The sequence below is a fragment of the Trametes versicolor genome, assembly GCF_000271585.1.
Source record: "Trametes versicolor FP-101664 SS1 unplaced genomic scaffold TRAVEscaffold_4, whole genome shotgun sequence".
Classification (NCBI taxonomy): Eukaryota; Fungi; Basidiomycota; class Agaricomycetes; order Polyporales; family Polyporaceae; genus Trametes; species Trametes versicolor.
The window spans coordinates 2,522,583-2,539,688 of record NW_007360324.1 but is presented as its reverse complement, the minus strand read 5'-3'; the positions used below and the strand labels follow the sequence as shown (position 1 = coordinate 2,539,688).

At 56.2% G+C, this 17,106-nt stretch overlaps 5 protein-coding genes across 5 annotated transcripts; 3 read left to right on the top strand and 2 right to left on the bottom strand.

Annotated features, from left to right (window-relative positions):
* Nucleotides 1-164: 164 nt before the first annotated feature.
* On the top strand, nucleotides 165-2,541 carry TRAVEDRAFT_19406 (uncharacterized protein; the record flags this gene model as incomplete). Its single annotated transcript, XM_008037834.1, has 4 exons — nucleotides 165-206; nucleotides 306-539; nucleotides 643-2,268; nucleotides 2,476-2,541. 4 exons carry the CDS (start codon nucleotides 165-167, stop codon nucleotides 2,539-2,541), a joined length of 1,968 nt encoding a protein of 655 aa, XP_008036025.1.
* A 67-nt stretch (nucleotides 2,542-2,608) lies between these two features.
* Nucleotides 2,609-3,387, bottom strand: TRAVEDRAFT_120871 (uncharacterized protein; the record flags this gene model as incomplete). Its single annotated transcript, XM_008038812.1, has 5 exons — nucleotides 2,609-2,710; nucleotides 2,778-2,927; nucleotides 2,987-3,030; nucleotides 3,083-3,165; nucleotides 3,227-3,387. 5 exons carry the CDS (start codon nucleotides 3,385-3,387, stop codon nucleotides 2,609-2,611), a joined length of 540 nt encoding a protein of 179 aa, XP_008037003.1.
* A 1,784-nt stretch (nucleotides 3,388-5,171) lies between these two features.
* TRAVEDRAFT_71112 (uncharacterized protein) lies at nucleotides 5,172-6,357 on the top strand (the record flags this gene model as incomplete). Its single annotated transcript, XM_008038811.1, has 1 exon — nucleotides 5,172-6,357. One exon carries the CDS (start codon nucleotides 5,172-5,174, stop codon nucleotides 6,237-6,239), a length of 1,068 nt encoding a protein of 355 aa, XP_008037002.1. The 3' UTR covers nucleotides 6,240-6,357.
* A 562-nt stretch (nucleotides 6,358-6,919) lies between these two features.
* TRAVEDRAFT_28301 (PLC-like phosphodiesterase) lies at nucleotides 6,920-8,711 on the top strand. Its single transcript, XM_008037955.1, has 5 exons — nucleotides 6,920-7,368; nucleotides 7,429-7,534; nucleotides 7,590-7,602; nucleotides 7,655-8,176; nucleotides 8,237-8,711. Exons 2-5 carry the CDS (start codon nucleotides 7,474-7,476, stop codon nucleotides 8,628-8,630), a joined length of 990 nt encoding a protein of 329 aa, XP_008036146.1. The 5' UTR covers nucleotides 6,920-7,368; nucleotides 7,429-7,473; the 3' UTR covers nucleotides 8,631-8,711.
* Nucleotides 8,712-9,949: 1,238 nt separating this feature from the next.
* Nucleotides 9,950-16,868, bottom strand: TRAVEDRAFT_120707 (uncharacterized protein; the record flags this gene model as incomplete). The annotated part of the gene is made up of 6 exons (XM_008038810.1): nucleotides 9,950-10,066; nucleotides 10,117-10,313; nucleotides 10,369-10,524; nucleotides 10,705-10,927; nucleotides 11,923-12,108; nucleotides 16,146-16,868. Coding segments are annotated over 6 exons (1,602 nt in total), but the record flags the coding sequence as incomplete, so codon positions are not given.
* Nucleotides 16,869-17,106: the final 238 nt, after the last annotated feature.

The window sequence follows — 17,106 nt, the reverse complement described above, 5'->3', positions numbered from 1 at the left end:
TAACTTTTCTTGCCCATTGTGTCAGTATTACTTTGCGTAAAGACAGCGATTTTTGGCACATCGTCGCCGAACTTTACCTCATCACCACTATTGAACGCCGTTCCACAACGTCAATCTTAATCAGAAAGATCAATGGATGTCCTTCTTTTGTACTAGCGCCAACAATGGCTGTCGAGCCTCCTGAGACAGGCGGCGAGACCGTCCAGGTAGCGTTCTGCACAGCTGAGTACTTTGTCTTCCCTCCGCCTCCCCGAATTCGCCGTTCGATGTCGACGACGAGTGCTATCCATCGTTTTTCTTCGAAGGTACTCGAGCAAATCTGTTACGAGCTTATATGTTTGCCCCTCGAGCAAACCCAGCCCGACCACTATGCGCACGTAGGCTCCCGAACGATCGCCGCCCTAGCCGTAACAGCCCGCCTCTTCCTCGAGCCTGCATTGGACGTCTTATGGCGCGCCATCCCTGACATCGCCGTCCTGTTCTTCGCACTGGACAAGGAGATATACTCTCAGAGACGAGTGGCGAGGCGGGGGCACTCGGTAACGGGGGTCTACAAGCGATTTGCAAGTCTTATCTCCTACGAGATCTTTACCTTGGCTAACCTTACATGTCTTGCGAAAGAAATTCAATGGTATCCCACAGGAATCTCAGCTAGAGCGGTTCTTTGCCTATGCTCAGCGGGTTCGAGCAATCAATTTCGACGCGCACGTCTCGACTTGCACACGCTGGATCAGCGCCGTCCCAGAAGCATACGACAAGCTGGCAGCAATTCTGGGCTCTCGCGCTCTCCTGCCCAACTTGGAGATAATCAACTTCAAACATACCGAGCTCACATCTCAGGAGGTTTTCCGGACCTTCCATATTCTTTTCGGACCTAAACTCGGAGTGGTGCGGATCTTAGGCGGCCGCGCCTACGATGATCCCTACAATATACGAAGGTCAAAACCTATCACGGCCAAGGACGACGAGGCCTTTGCGCAAATGCTGAAGAAGCTCACGGACCTCAAGCCCCAGCTGCAAGCGCTCATCATCGAGAGAAGGCCCTGCAGCACTGCGATGACTGCTTCTTTGCAGGGTGCTGTGTGCGCGCTGAACCATCTTGTGTCGCTGAAGCTATCCTACTGCAACTTTTGTGTCACCCCTGCCTCTTTCAAACACCTGGCTGGACTACCGACCTTGCGCGAGCTCGACTGCGAAGTGAACGACTCGGAGGACTGGGCGAACGGTCTCGCCTCACTCGCTCGTATCGACGACGCCCAGCACAAGCTTTTTCCGGTCCTCTGCGAGCTGCTGCTCAAAGCGTCGACATTGGCGCTGCCCGCTGGTCTCCTACGCCATGTCGGGTCGCCGTATCTCACCGAATTGACGATCATTGCTGCGGGAGCTGTCCCGCGGCCCGAGGTCGACCTGCTACTCAAAACCGTTGCGGGCCTGCGGGGCGCAAAGACCATCACCGAATTTCGCGTGATCGCGCATCGAGTTGAGCCTTCCGCCTTCACGGTCGGCGCAGCGCCGCCAGACCCCGCGCCCGCACGTCTGAGGCCCATAGGCAACACGACGCTGGAGCCACTACTCGCTCTGTCTGCGGTAATGGACCTCGCATTAGAGATCCTTTGCCCGTTCGACATCAACGACATGCTTCTAAGCAGGTTCGGCGCCGTCTGGGGACCGAGACTCCGTTTCCTTAAGCTAGGCCTCGACGCCCAGGCCGGTTTCTCCAGCTGGCCTCTGCTCACCGAGGGCGATTTCCTGGAGGGCGGCGCCCCATGGGACGGAGCCGGGGAGAAGCGACGCATTCTTCGCCACAACCGGGTAGGTGGCGGACTGGAGGACTGCGCAGACGTATGGCACAAGCCCCGCGTGACGCTCTTTGGGCTGCTCATGCTCGCGCGGAACTGCCCCGAGGAGGCCGTCTTCCAGTTCGAGCTCAACGCGAACCTCCGCGCCGTCAGCCCTGCGCTCTTGGAAGCCCTCCCGAAGTGGGCGTGCAGTGCATATGTCCCTCCTGTTATCAGTGGGCTCTACGTGGGGCTGTCTCCGATCGAGGACCCTTACGCGGTCGCCTCGTTCCTCTCCTGCTTCGTGTCTGGAATCGACTGCCTACGGAGTGGCTGGTTGGAGATGATGGATCATAATGACATTCGCAACGACAACGGAGTCGATGAAGACGAGGACGGCGACCGTGATGATCTCGAGTGGTCGTCTGTCGCGCGGATCTACCACAAGCGGTGGCGGATGGTCCAGCGCCTGATCCCGCTGTTCGCGGAGGTACGTATGCAGGAGCGGAAGGCGGCTGGTCTGCAGATGTATGAGACACGGAAATGGGGAGGCTGGGAGGTTGAGAGATGCTATACCCCGCCTAGCTTGTGGGATGGCGTGTACTGGTGGTGATGAGACGAAGTCTAGTGAAGCAGCCTCAAATTGTATCCTTACCCTCAGAGTTAAATAGCACAAGCACTCTTTCGAGCACGGTAGGGCACCTGTTTGAGTTTCATAGATGAGGCTAACACTATTACATCAACGATCACTGGTGCTACTTGAATGTCAGAAAATGTCGATCACCCATGCGACCAGAACTCACCTAGCATGTCAGAAGAGGGAAATTTGATCACGGTTTCATGTATAGCGCATACAATGACCAGTCACCCCATTTGCAAGGGAACGTATGAGAGCCACGGTGTTCAAAACCGAGCGCCTTGTAGATCTCGACCTCACCGACGGATCGTCCATGTCAATTCTGGCCCGCCAAAAAATCATGCAAGAGGGCAGCAACGTACATTACGGAGTGTAGTCGTGGTGCAGGCGATATGTTCATCGCGCTCTGCTGCCTTCCTGCGCATGGGCTCGAACAGCTTGCGAGCGATGCCTTGCCCTTGCTTGTCGGGTCGAACCATTGCAACGCGGAGCCACCATCCGCCATCCTTGCCCTTGGTGTACGTGTGTCAACAGAAGGACACAAGCGGGTATCCGGCTGAAGAAAAAATACCTTCTCCCCAACGCACTGTGCGACGAAATTGTGAAAGTCCTCTCCTATCTGCGCGAGCAAGATTATCGGCTGTTGTCACGGGCGCGACAAGAAAACGTACCGCGGTGCGAGAATAAGCTTTGCCCTCCTCTGAGAGCGCTTCAACAAACTCCGCGTTAACTTTCGCGCGTTCGTCCCTGCTAGAATTCCCGGAGCGTGAACCGCGCATTCGCGTGCCGTTCGTCAAATAGAATGTCGCACGGGATATTGGGCTCGACGCCGGGCGGAGTCCAGGTCATGAAACCGACTAGCTCTCCGTCCTCTTCAGCGGTCCAGAATTCGCCCCAGATGATGCCCTCGCGGATCATCGCGCGCGCAAGGAGGGGGAAGATGGTGAGATCTCCGCCGCATAACGCACCCATCGCTGTGTCTGTCCCATTGTACTACGTGTTAGCGAGATGTTGTGCCTTCGTGACTGTAAAATGCGTACCACCGCCTTTCATAGCGGACACCATAACCGCGACGGCATCGTCAACGAGCTTATCTGGACAAAACGCCAGTTTGATTAGTGGGGTGGTCTTACACAAGGGCACGATTATGCCGTACCTGGGGGCGAAATGACACGCCGAACTAGAACACTGGGCATGTCGGACAGAGTCACTACGCCGGGGAGCACACCTTACATGTCTTTATATATTGGACTCAAGAGAGCGCGGTCGGAGCCGCCTGCGGAGCGCCGCGGGTATAACATGGGGATATGTACCGGATTGTGTGATGGAGATTTAAGACACTGGACGCCGTCGGTGCTTCAGCTTCAAGTCCTGACTAGTATCGAGCGGTATGGCTTGATGGCCACAAGCGACGAGTGTCTCAGACACGGGCCCCGGCTGAAGATTAACATTCGAGCCTGCAAATTCTGATATTTAGACATATGTCCAGTGAAGTAAGGTGAGTACTGCATATGCCGGAGGCAGATCATATTTTCTAAAACATACCATATAGATAGCAAGTTTTGCGTCGCCCGGCGCCGGCGCCCATAGCTCGCAGCTGGAGGCGTCAACGTGGATAGTTGGCGATCCTCGTACCGTATAATCGCATATCGTACACATCTTTACCGCGAGGCTCCGGTTTCTGTCTCGTTGTAAAGATTCACAGACTGCGCACTGAGAGTGGTTGTGTTCGAAGACCAGGCGGCCCGCACCAGCGCTAGCGGCTTCAGGCAGCTGGTGCGTGGGCGGCATCTTCCGAGTCCGTAGATCTTCAGAACCCCGAACTCTCCACTACTTTCCGTAGCTACCACCTGCTCAGTGGTCCTCACAAACTACCTTTCATGTTTCCTATCCAGCGCATGAAAGTTCGTATCTAGCTCATGATACACCGTCGGATACCGTTAACATCTTCGATCAGGCTACGCGACAACCCTAGTATGGCTACCGACTGCCCCGGATGTTTTACCCAGCCGTCGCAGGCCAGCGATAGCACAAGCCTACTCTCTTTCGAACTCGCTCCGAAGATCAACTGGCCTGATCTAAATCATCTTCATCAAACACCAGAATCCTACAACTCCTTCTGCGAGGCTATCGACCGATGCGACACCCATCTCAGCGCGTCCATCGAGACCATCAGGAAAACCCTTCTTCATCTGCGCGTACTACGCAACTCGAGGGGCCTCGCTCGACGGCTACCTCCCGAACTCCTCGTCCACATTTTCTCGGAAGTCGTACTGACATCCGACCCTCCATCAAGCAACAACTTGGTTGCAGCGACTCATGTTTGCCGGTATTGGCGAGTGATTGCTCTCGATTCCCCTGCGCTCTGGACCGCAATCACCGGTATCAACGCTTCCAGGTTGGAGACCTTCGTCCAACGCTCACAGGATGCCTTGCTTGACATACATCTCAATCTGGGAAGATCCATACACTCTGATGTACTTCAAATTCCGCACTTCCGCATCCTCAAATTTGGAGTTGTTCACAATCGCCTCCGGTCGCTCACAGCGATTGCTGGCGCCATTCACCTGTTGGATAAGCTCGTAAGTGACATCATCTCCCGTCAGTTAAACTGATCACATATAGTCTCATAGGTGGAACAACTTGTATCCAGACCGGCCCCACACCTCACAGCGTTACACTTACTCAGGGGATCCGGAGAAGCATTGCAGGACTCGTACTATCACCGTGCGGCCCCCTGTCATATCTACAGAAATATGGATATCCACCTTGCCAGAACGCCCACTCCTGCGCTGCGTTCGCTTCGCCTTCATCCGAGCTTCCTGTCCTGGCGCTCAGATATCTTCAAGAACTTATCTGTCCTCGACATCGAAGCACACCAGCGAGCGCTCGGCCTACCCAATGAACGGGGAATGCTAGGCGTCCTCCGGGATTGTCCTAGTCTCGTGGAGCTACGCCTCTGCTTCAAGGGCAACTTCCCGGGTCCCAGTGTATCCTCCACGGACCGAATGCATGATGTGACGTTGCCGCACCTATCTACGCTCTCGTTGGAAGAATTCTCTCCTGCAGGTGTCGCGAACTTCCTCTCCCACCTGACGCTGCCCGCATGCACCCGCTACAATCTCCACCTCAATCAGCCAGGCTCAGACTACACATATCCCTACTTCCCGAGAGTCTTTCCTGAAGACTTGGTCCGCTGTCCAGCGATCTCTACCACTAAAGCTGCGGAGCTCGACTTCGACAGGGATGCCCTCCTTCGCGTCTACCCAGTGAATGTCGAGTCGAACACGCCTACCGTCGATTTCACCCTTGGTTTACATGGGGAGTACAAGCCAATCCCCGTTGTGGCTATTCCCGATGGCGTCCTAGAGTCTACCGAAACTCTCGTAGTCGTCGGCTCTCCGGACAACAACGCTCATGATGGTACTTTCAATTGGCTCGACGTGTTCCGCCAAGTGCCGCGTCTGCGCACGCTGCGCCTTATGGGGCCCGATGCCGCCGATCTAGACGAGACTCTCTGGCCTTTGGTCCAGGGTGCCGGCCCGGACGACGTCGAGCTCATTTGCCCCCAGTTGGAGTGCCTCGAGGTCGTAGGTCGCAGGTGGTACCAACCGTACACGGTCCTCAACGAGGAGTCGTTGGAGGACATCGCGCGCAGCCGCAACTGCGGGGGCCACCAAAGGTCTTTTCGACGTCTACTTTTGGAGAAGGGTCACGTATCCGATGAGTGTGTCGAGCGCCTGCGCGATCTCCAGGTAGACGTAGTTATTTATCTTGTTGAGGAGTACTCCTTCGGCTCTGATGACGACGCAATCTCTGAGTAGGTTTATGTCTTGCCTAACGTCGACTCTTTCGCTTTCCCAGTACTCTCTTCTAGCATTCAAAGTAGTCAAGCTTCGCAAGTAGATACACCGTCGTCAAGGATATCGTCCATCCATGCTGTGGCTTCCCGCAGGAGCGGGTCGTGTCTCTTCTGCACCTAATACAGTCTATATACGATACGGTAGTTTGCAAAGGTGACTCTCTATCGCGCTGATCCCATTCCCGACAGACAAGGGCGCAGTTTACGAGTCGGCCGGTCAAGAAGCAGTTCCTGAAGTGTAAGAAGCTGGATTTCCAAAGGCAATTGAGAAGTCCCCGAGTGAGTGAGCATAGCTGAGCGTACACCCTACTGAGGCGTGCTGAACGCCTATGTTCCTGACAAAAAGTCAGTTTATACATAGATTATGCTGTACTGCAGATGTAGAACTGTACTGCGTGATTCCCCGGCGCAGGACATAAATGACACGTAACCCCGTCGAGTACTTCGTGCGCTGGTGGTGGGGGGTCGGTAACCGGTGACCACCGACAACCAGGGCGGCCGACTCCCGAAACGTTGTTGGCGCTCGGGCGGCCCGAGTGCCCGCCGCCATCAACTACCAAACGCCCGACGCCACTTCAGGCTCTCGGGCGACCTCAGGCGTCCTGCTAGTAGTTGTTCCCGACCATCACCAGTAACAGGCCAGCACTCTTAGAGCTACCATCCATTAAGTTATTCTCAAATAACTCGAACTAGCTCGCATTCGTTTCCTCTGCATCCCTCTCCTCGCTATCACATACGCGATACGTTCGTCACTATTCCCACTGCTCTCAGGCTGCGCAACCGACAGAATGCGACTTACCTTCGTAAACCAGACGGAGGATCCCTTGGAACTCCAGCTTCCCTCGCGAAACGGCACGAAATGCGACACCCTTATAGCCCTTGCACGCACATCTGTCACCACTCCGCTCTCAGGCTTGACGAAGCGGACGCTCAGCCTCCAAGCTTGTCACAGCTCCCATGGCGAGAAATCGGAAGCTAATGGTGCCCAGCTAGGCGGTTATCTTTCAGCTTCTATTCCTCTGACAATGGGTGCCAAATGGAAGACCGTTCGCGTGCAGGAGGAGTGCCCCTGGCGGATCTACCGGAGCCGGGTGAGTACTAGCAGTGGCAGGAACCACCTTCACGCAAAACTCATATATCTCTCCGTACAGATAACCCGGAAGCACCATAGGCTGACGGTGCTACCCCGTAGAGACATGGCGAGCTTCCTGTCGGACATGCCGGATTCCGTCCCACTCTCCGCGTTGGTCCTCCCAGGTGCGTCCCAACCAAGCTTCCGCGCCGCAGCACAACCTGACAAATCGTACCACAGGCACTCATGATACGTGAGTGGCATCAGCCCGAGCGGCGCGCTGATAGTTTGACGCTCTATCCTAGCATGGCGTTCTACGGTTGGCCCATTTCGCAATGCCAGTCGCCTACCACCCCACTCTCCGTCCAGCTCCACGCCGGGATACGCGTCCTCGACGTGCGACTCGCTGTCGTCGACGGCCGCCTCATCGCCTACCACGGCATCTACCCGCAACGCACGCCCTTCCAGGACATCCTCCGCGACATACACGGCTTCCTCACCGCGGCGCCGACGCGTCGCGAGACGCTCGTCATGTCGATCAAGCAGGAGGACTTCGCGCAGACGCCGCTCCCGTTCTTCTCGCAGTGTGTGCACGACGAGATCACGAACGGCCCGGGCGGGCTCGCCATGTGGTGCCTGGAGAACCGCATCCCGACGCTCGGCGAGGTGCGCGGGCGTGTTGTGCTCTTGAGCCGCTTCGGGGGCGACGGGAGCGGGTGGGAGGGCGGTCTGGAGGGGCTCGGCATCCACCCGACGGCGTGGCCGGATAGCGAGAAGGATGGCTTTACGTGGACGCTCAAGGGCACGCTCGTGCGCACACACGACTGGTATGCGCGCGCGACTTAGACACCTATGAGTACGACTGACCGACTTACGACTACGAACAGGTACAGCATTCCGTCATTCCTCTCAATTCCTGAGAAGACGGAACTCGCAACACAGATACTGCTCCCGCCGCCGAACAACCCTCCGTTCCCAGTCCTCAACATCACCTACTTCTCCGCCGCGTCCTTCCCTCTCGCGTTCCCGCCGACGATCGCGAAGGGCTTCGGCTGGCCGAAGTGGGGATTTGGTGTCGAGGGCGTGAACGGGCGCGTGGGCAAGTGGCTGCTCGACCAGCTGAGCGGCGACGGGGAAGAGAAGCAGGGCGGCGAGGACGTGCGCATTCGCGGATGGGCGTTCATGGACTATTACGTGGAGCCCGAGGATGGCGCGATCGTGCCCCTGTTGGTTGAGTGCAATTACAGGGGGCGGAAGAAGGGCGAGGAAGGGTGGGAATAGTCCATTGCTACGGAGGATGGGTTGAGAGTCGTAGATTCAATACCATGTCTATGCTCCCGATGGATGATCATATGCATCTGGCTTTTTCCTGTGCGATGCGGATGCAATACGACCTGATGCGACATGTCGCGAACGTGTCCAACAAGTGCGGCAGACGGATGATATTCGGACCACGTGTTCGATAGCTAGGCTAACGCGTACGGTGATAGCAAAGATATATACTAAAGCGCGGGGAAACAACTGCAGAAGGGGAAGAAGTAGAGTAAGGATCGTCCGGATACTGTCCATAATCTGGCGGAGTACAAGAGGTAAGGATGGAACGGGAAGTAGAGACATTTGTAAACTAACATGGATCAGAACGACATGGAAGCGGGGAGCGTGTACGGTGTGCCACGAGCATGCGCGCGCGAGGATGGCCGGACTCGAGGGTGGGGGTAACAAGGCGGCATTGGAAGAGCAGATGAACCCGCGCCCGCGGCCTCTCAGACACGAGAAATAGTAGAGGCTGTGGCGCCGGGGAGATGGAGTGCGAAGGCCGAGGACCGACAGTCTCAAGCACGGCGGCCCTTCCCCGTTTTGCTCCCAACGACCACCAGGGCGGAATCAGAATCTGCGTTTCTGTAGGGCACACTCGCATGGAACGCGGAGCTGCTGTGTTCCTTCTTGGCTCGTTTGCTGGCCCTGCTGCTCGTATTGAGCGTGCTCTTTGCACGAAGCGCCGTATCCATATCCACGGCCGTGCAGAACGTTGGCCTGGGATCGTAACCTTCGAGCAAGTCCCTGCCGACGACGCCCGTATCGTACCAGGCTTCTTGTGAGTGTTTGGACGTACCGAGCAAAAGCCCGAGGAATGCCTTGTGGGTGTCAAGCTTCGCTGCGTCTGTGACGGTTTTCGGGGACAGCTCCGACTCGGAGTCCGACGTTTCGGTAGGGTCATTGACGATAGCGTCCCAAGGAAGTTGCACCGGTATGTCGTTTTCCCAATCTTCGGCGGGCTCAGAGACGACGGGGGCTGGCCGAGGTATAGCCTGGGACCTTAAGGTGTTTTCGGCTTGGAGGCGCTTTTCCAAGTTATGGGCGAGGACCTTGTACCTGGCTTCGAAAAGCGGGAGGAGCGATTTTATTAGGAGGTTGATTGGGTTGCCCTCCTCGCCGGTGGTCTTGGTGAACTTGAGATCTACCTCAGAGTACTCGATCTTCTTGTGCTTCATGGCGTTCTGCTTGATGAGGGAACAGAAGCGACGGCCCTCCTCGTCCCGCTGGAAAGTATCGAAGAACTCGGTGACGAAATCTGGGACATTCTTGATCGTATGCGGGAGGTATCGGACCCCGTAGAAAAGCATCACGTGGAAGAAGGACTCTAACTCGTCGGCGACGGCGACGGGAAGCGTCCACTGTGATGCGACAGAAGCTACTGACATGAATTGCCATGTACCCTGTTGAATGTTTAGTTATCACCGCCACATACGCAAAAGCGGCGACGTACCGTCCGTTCCGGCTGTCTAGCCTTGTCCTCTGTGCCCTTCTTGCACACAGTCTTCGCGAGCTCCCAGTCTGTCAGGATGCCAAACCATCGCACTTTCTCCTTGCCGTCTACCGTAGTGTATCGTGGTAGTATGAGAACATTGCCGGAGCTGATATCACGATGTAGGAGGTTGTATGTCGTGTATGCCCAATAATGCGCTATTCAGCAACGATATTAGCATGCACCAATCAATACTTATACTGATCCACGTACTGGACACGCAATGGTATATCAAACGGACGAGCTCCTTGCTCGATCGGAAGCGGTCGAAGGGCAGGCAGACGTCCTTCATGACGATGCGATAGTGGATGTGATGGCGTAAGGAGTCCTCGGTTTCTAAGGGAGCAAGGTTTGCTGCGGAAGGGGCGTCTTGTGGCTCGCCGACATCACCCAGTTCGCGGGATCGTTTCTTGGTACCGCTTTCTTTGACTACTGCGTCGGCCGAAGCAGCGACCTTCGCCTGTGCAGCAGCTCGGCGACGTCGAGCGGCCCTAAGTCTCCTCCTCTCGGGCTCTCCCTCGTATATCGCGGTATATGCGGTTTGGTGACCGACGTCGCCATCGCACAAATAGGCGGGGACGAGCAGTGCCTTGTCTTTCGATAACTTCTTGAGGTAGGTCCCCTCCGGATCTACGCCTTCATAGAACGGCCTCCACGAGTCCTTCAGGAAGACGAACCGCCGGGTCTTCGCGTCCACGGCGACGTATCCTCGAGTTGCACGACCAAACAGCGAAGACGAGACGAAGATGGGCTTCCCAACGAGGAAGACGCGCTCTTCCTTGCCGACGCGAAGCTTGTACCGTGGCCAGTTGTGTTCGAGGGATTCCCTGAACTTCTCCCGGACGTACTTGAACACGCGGGGATCATCGTCACACCATTCGACAACGGCCAGATCCGGGTCATTGCCTTCGGGTGGGGCACCAGGTGGAGGAAGGGGAACATCGGGGACCTCGGTGGCAGACTCTGCAGCGGCGGGAACCGGGACGGTTTCCGCATTGTCGGTGTCCATATAGTCAACGTCAACAGACGGATCTGGTCGAGCGAGGTAATCCATCATCCGGAAGGCGTGCGCATCCTTCTCAAGCAAAGTTGCGGTGGGGTCCAATCCCTGTTGAACTGGGTCGAGTTGCGCAAAGCGCCAAAGAAACTCCAAGAAGAGGTCGGTATTCTCGACGTAGTCGACTTTTCTGGACACAATGACTCCTGACCTGTCCCATCGGGCGGCGCGAAACTCCCTTCCAATGACAAGAAGAGAGTAGAGCGCCGTGCGTTGTTGGTAGCGAAAAGTGTTGTGCGCATAAGCGATGAGCTGGGCACGAACATCAGCGCGCTTTATGGCGTCCGACTCTGCCGACATCCTATCCCGGTCGTCCCAGGGGTCATTCTTGGTATCTCCTTGCTTGAACTCGATGTACAGCTCCGCGTGCGCCCATTTGGGTCGACCGTCAGACGGCACCTTGCCTGCTGGGTAGAGTGCAGCGTCGACCTTTGACTTGGTGTCGTCGGATGTGTCTGCCATCGTTCTGGAAAGCGCAGCCTGATACCCTTTGGGAAGCTCAAGACGGTTGATGATGTCAACCTGTGACGTTCAGGTCAATGTCGAGGTAAGCGTAAGGGGTGTGAGAGCGCACCACAGCATCTCCAATATCGTCCTCCGTCGGCTTGATGGGTTTCTTGTCCTTACCACATTTGTTGAACAGTTTGAACAATGTGGTCCGCGCGTACTGCAACGGCTCCGAAGGAAGCTTGATTGTCTTCTTGGTGGACGTAAGCTTCAGCTCCTCCGCGGACAGAGGCGGCAGGAGGTCGTCGACGAAGGTGTCGAACTCGACAAGAACGGTCGTTCCCATACTTGACTGACCTTGAAGACGGCGATCGAGTGCGGCCTTCGGCTTGAACAAGGTTCCGCCTTTCTGAGGGTCGTAATTTTGGTACGCTTGAGCCTTGTACGGACTGGCCTGGATACCCGTGGGTGCTTTGTAGACTATAGGAGCTGGAGGGGCAGGGGGAGCTGGAGGGGCACTAGGAGCTGGAGGGCCCGGGGCACAGGAAACTGAAGGGCCGATAGGACCTGGAGGACTAGACATAATGTCAGAAGAGCCGTTCAGAGGCAAGGAAGAGATGGGGGCAGGTTGTGCGCACCTGTCTCTGAGGCAGCGCGAGCTATAAAAATGCGGTCTTGAGTGTGGCTAGTAGCGTAGCCACGCTGCGGCACGGCGTCACTATGGCTAAAGACTGTGAGATTGAGGCCCGGGAAATGCTAAAATGAACTGAACAAAGGACATACGATGATGATTGGAATGGCAGACAATGAAAATAAGACAATGATGTTGCTCCAGGTGGTGGGCGAGCACAAGGCGCAGCGGGCGGCTCATCGCCAACTTGGTTGGGATTGCCTGATTAAGCCGGAATTCGACACTCCGCCGTGAATTAGCGCCTTGGCCAAGTACTAGCCACCGCCCGCGGCCTAGCAGCGATCGCTACTCATGTTCCCACCTCACCCTCAAATCACTGGTGCATCCAAGTCGCCGCGGAGGCGAACAATGGTTCCCTTATGCAACCTGATTTAATGCAGCCTAATCTGACCGCTCGAACATCTGGGCGTGTGCAGTTGGCAAGGCGGCCTTTCGAATCTCGATGAGGTCACCACCGCTGGCAGGCCGCGTCAGGGGTCACCAGTGAGTTTGCGCGCACTGGCTGAAAGGCTGGGACCCCCTACTGAGTGTGACTTTCAGGTGTCTCCTGGTGGGTATCATAGAGACCATTATTCACCATCAAGCTTCAAGCCAGGCGCGCGTCCGTGTGAAATACGCAAACTACTGTTATCTTCAGAGATGCCGGAACTGGCCGCTGCCACCGAGCTGAGGCGGCTCATGCTGTGAGTCGCAGGCCCAGGGCCTCCCAGGGCACGCCGATATTTGAACCTTCTTAAGTGACCGCTCCGCCTTCGTCGCCTTAGGTGGGCTACGGCTGGTACGCGCACGTTTTGGACACTCAGAGGCATGACTGACCAACTGACGACTGCGAGCAGGTACAGTACTCCGTCTTTTCTATCGATTCCTGAGAAGACAGAGCTCGCGACGCGGATACTGCTCCTGCGACCGAACAACCCGCCGTTCCCGGTGCTCAACATCACCTACTTCTCCGCCGCGTCCTTTCCGCTCGCATTCCTGCCGACGATCGCGAAGGGCTTCGGCTGGCCAAAGTGGGGGTTCGGGGTCGAGGGTGTCAACGGGCGCGTGGGGAAGTGGCTGCTCGACTAGCTGAGCGGCGACGGGGATGGGAAACAGGGCAGCGAGGACGTGCGCATTCGCGGATGGGCGGACTACTATGTGGAGCCGGAGGATGGCGCAGTCGTGCCTTTGCTCGTAGAGTGTAATTATAGGAGCCGTAAGAAGGGTGAAGAAGGTTGGGAGTAATCCGCGGCCGCGGAGGGTCGTCGAGGACTGAACCGTCGATACAGGTCGATACGACATAATTTGTGACATGTGTTCACTTTCGACCTACCCTATGACTTTCAAGTGTATAGACAAGTATCTGGCTCTATATCCTGCAACGCGGGCGGAAGTCGAGCTGAAAGCTCGATGTATGAGCCACATGGAGGAAGACAGAATATATTCGGACGACATATACGATAGCTAGACTGGTGCGTATGCCGGGATAGTGAGGTTACTATAGTATGAGGCAAACGACACTGTAGAGGGAGATAAACAGTATAAAGATCCTCCGAAGCTTGTGGATACCATCCATGAATCAACGGAATGCAAGTGATCACGACGGGAGAGTAGGCAGATCATTCGTGAACGGACATGAAGGACGACGGAGATAAGAGGGCGGAATCGGGATAAAAACCGTAGAACCGTAGAACCCGAGCTCGCGACGTCCCGACGATGATGAAGCGGCGGGAGTTTCGATACTGGCAGGGCGGACGTGAAGACCGAAGACAAACGGCCGCAAGTGCGGCCTTTCCCCTTGCTGCCCGTGATCATCACGGCGGGGCGGTCGCGAACCCCCAAAAGATGTCCGCGATAACGACCGCATCAAATGCAGAAACGCTGCATTCCGTCTTGACTCGTTTGCTGGCTCTGCTCCCTGTCCCGGTCGTGTCCCTTGTGTGGTTCGCCGTGCCCGTCTCGATGGCCATACAGAACCTTGGCCCGGGTTCGTAGTTCACGAGTTGGTCCTTGCAGAGCACGCCTGTATCGTCCCATAGATCCTCATTGATGGTTTCCATGAGGCCAAAGAGCTGGAGCACCCTTATGTGGGTGTTCAACTGCGCGGCCAATTTGACAGTTTCCGGAGATAGGGGTTCCAACAGGGACCAATCCTCCTCGGGGTCGTCAATTGTAGGATCCCGGTCGCAATTGACCATCCACGGTTCCGCCATGTTGGTTTTCTTGAGTGCCTTGCATCGAGGAGCAGAAGATGGATGAGTGGCGTCGCGGGCTTCGAGGGTTTCCTTGAGCACTTCGTCGTGCTTTTTGACCTGGTACCTCGCCTGGAACAGCTCGAGCAGGTCTTTGATCAGTGCGTTGATAGGATTGCCTGGCTCGCCGGTGGTCTTGACAAACAGGAGGTCCTTCCCAGCATAGACAAGCCTTTTGTCCTGCACGGCGGCCTCTTTCAGCGTGGAACAGAGGCGGCGACCGGCTGCATCCTGCTGGAATGTATCGAAGTATTCGATGACGAAGTCCGGGACGTTCGGCAACGTGTGCGGGAGGTATCGAACACCATATAAGAGCATGACGTGAAAGAATGACTCTAGCTCGTCGGCGACGGCGACAGGCAGCGTCCAGTGCGATGCGACAGAGGCTACCGACATGAATTGCCAAGTTCCCTGTTGTATGTTCGGTCGTCAACACCATATACGGGTATGTATGTAGCTACATACCGTCTGTTCCGGCTTCCTCGCCTTGTCGTCTGTGCCGTTCTTGGGCACGGCTTTTGCGAGTTCCCAGTCTGTTAAGACGCCCCGCCACTCCACCGTCTCCGAGCCGTCTACCGTAACGTGCCTGGGAAGAATTAGGAGATTACCGGAACTGATGTCGCGGTGTAAGAGGTTGTATGTCGTATATGCCCAGAAGTGAGCTGACGAGAGGAGGCAATGTCAGTATACACCACGGAGCTCCATTGGTTATGTGGACAGACGTACTGGCGATGCAATAGTAGATTAGACGAATGAGCTCCTGAGTCGACCGGAAGTGATCCAAAGGCAGGCAGACGTCTTTCACCGCAATGCGGTAGTGGATGTGGTGGCACAGGGTGTTTTCGGTGTCTGAAGGAGCAAGGTCTGCCGGGGAAGGGACGTCTTGTGGCGACTTGTCGGTCTCGCCTGCTTCGCGAGAGCGTTTCTTATGACGTGTCCCCTCGGCCAAGGCAGAGACCCTCGCCTGTGCAGCATCCTGGCGACGTCGAGTCTCCCTAATCTTCCTCCCGGGATCTCCTTCGTAAACCGCAGCGTAAGCAGTTTGGCCGCCGACGTCGCCATCGCACAGGTAGGCGGGGACAATCATTGTTGGATCATTGGAGAACATCTTCAGGTAGGTTCCCTCTGGGTCGACGTCCTGGTAGAATGGCCGCCATGAATCCTTCAGAAAGACGAACCGCCGCGTCTTCGCGTCAACGGCAACGTATCCTCGAGTGGCACGACCGAACATCGAAGACGCAAAAAAGATGGGCTTCCCAACCAGGAAGACACGCTCCTCCTCGCCGACGCGAAGCTTGTACCGTGGCCAGTTGTCCTCGAGAGATTCCCTGAACCTCTCCCGGACGTACTTGAACACGCGGGGATCGTTGTCACACCACTCGACAACGGCCAGATCCGGGTCATCACCGTCAGGTGGGGCACCAGACGGTGGAAGGGGAGCAGAGAACTCGGTGGCAGGAACCGGAACCGTTTCTGCATTGTCAGTGTCCAGATGGTCAGCATCAACGGACGGATCGGGTCGAGCGAGGTAATCCATCATACGGAAGGCTTGCGTGTCCTCCACAATCAATGTCGCGGTCGGGTCCAGCCCCTGCTGAGCATCGTCGAGCTGGGCGATGCGCCAAAGAATCTCCAAGAGGGAGTCGGTGTGTTTGACGTAGTCAACCTTCTTGGAGACGATGACACCGGCCCTGTCCCAACGGACCGCTCGAAACTCCCTTCCGAGGATGAAGAGAGAATAAAGTGCCGTGCGATGTTGATGGAGGAATGTGTTGTGTGCGTACGTGGTAAACTGGGCGCGGACGTCGACGGCCGTCTCGCATTCCGACTCCGGCGACATCTCATCGCTGTCATCCCACGGGTCGTACTTTGACTCTCCTTCTTTGAACTCGATGAACAGCCGAGAGTGCGTCCAGTCAGGTTTGGAGTTGGATGGGACCTTGTCCCCAGGATAGAGCGCAGCGACGGCCCTTGCCTTCTTCGGATGGCAAGCAAGCACGACCTTGTAACCCTTGAGAAGCTCTAGCTCATTGATAATGCCCACCTGTGTGTTTCGATTAATGACAACGAGGACGCGAGGGGAGTGACAACGCACGATGGTCTTTGCAATGTCGATCTCTTTCGGCTTCTCCGGCTTGCTGTCCTTGTCGCACCCGTTGTTGAACAACTTCGACACCTTGTGTTGCGCGTCCTCCGACTGCTGGGACGAGCATTGCGGCTTCTCAGCAGCCCGAGGAATGAGATCTTCAACAAACGTCTCAAACTCGACAAGAACGGTGGTTGCCATGCTTGATGATCTTGAAGACAATGGTCAAGGCAGACTTTCGGCGACTCGAAAGGTAGATATCCACGTTTTCGAGGGCTGCCGGTGCTTCGTACGGTGCGGGAGTCGGCGAGCCACTGGCAAGTATGGAGTAAACAGAACTGCTCGTGTGTCAGAGCAAGAGGGAAGATGGTTGGAACGCAGTGACGCACCTGTTCACGCAGGATTGCAAGTTATAGGAACACAATCTGGCGAGTGGCTA

What these genes read in the sequence shown, in the direction of transcription:
- TRAVEDRAFT_28301 (XM_008037955.1), top strand. Translation starts at nt 7,474, where the DNA reads ATGGCGAGCTTCCTGTCGGACATGCCGGATTCCGTCCCACTCTCCGCG. An exon ending in CTCGTGCGCACACACGACTG is followed by an intron (nt 8,177 to 8,236) that starts GTATGCGCGCGC and finishes GACTACGAACAG; the next exon opens with GTACAGCATTCCGTCATTCC.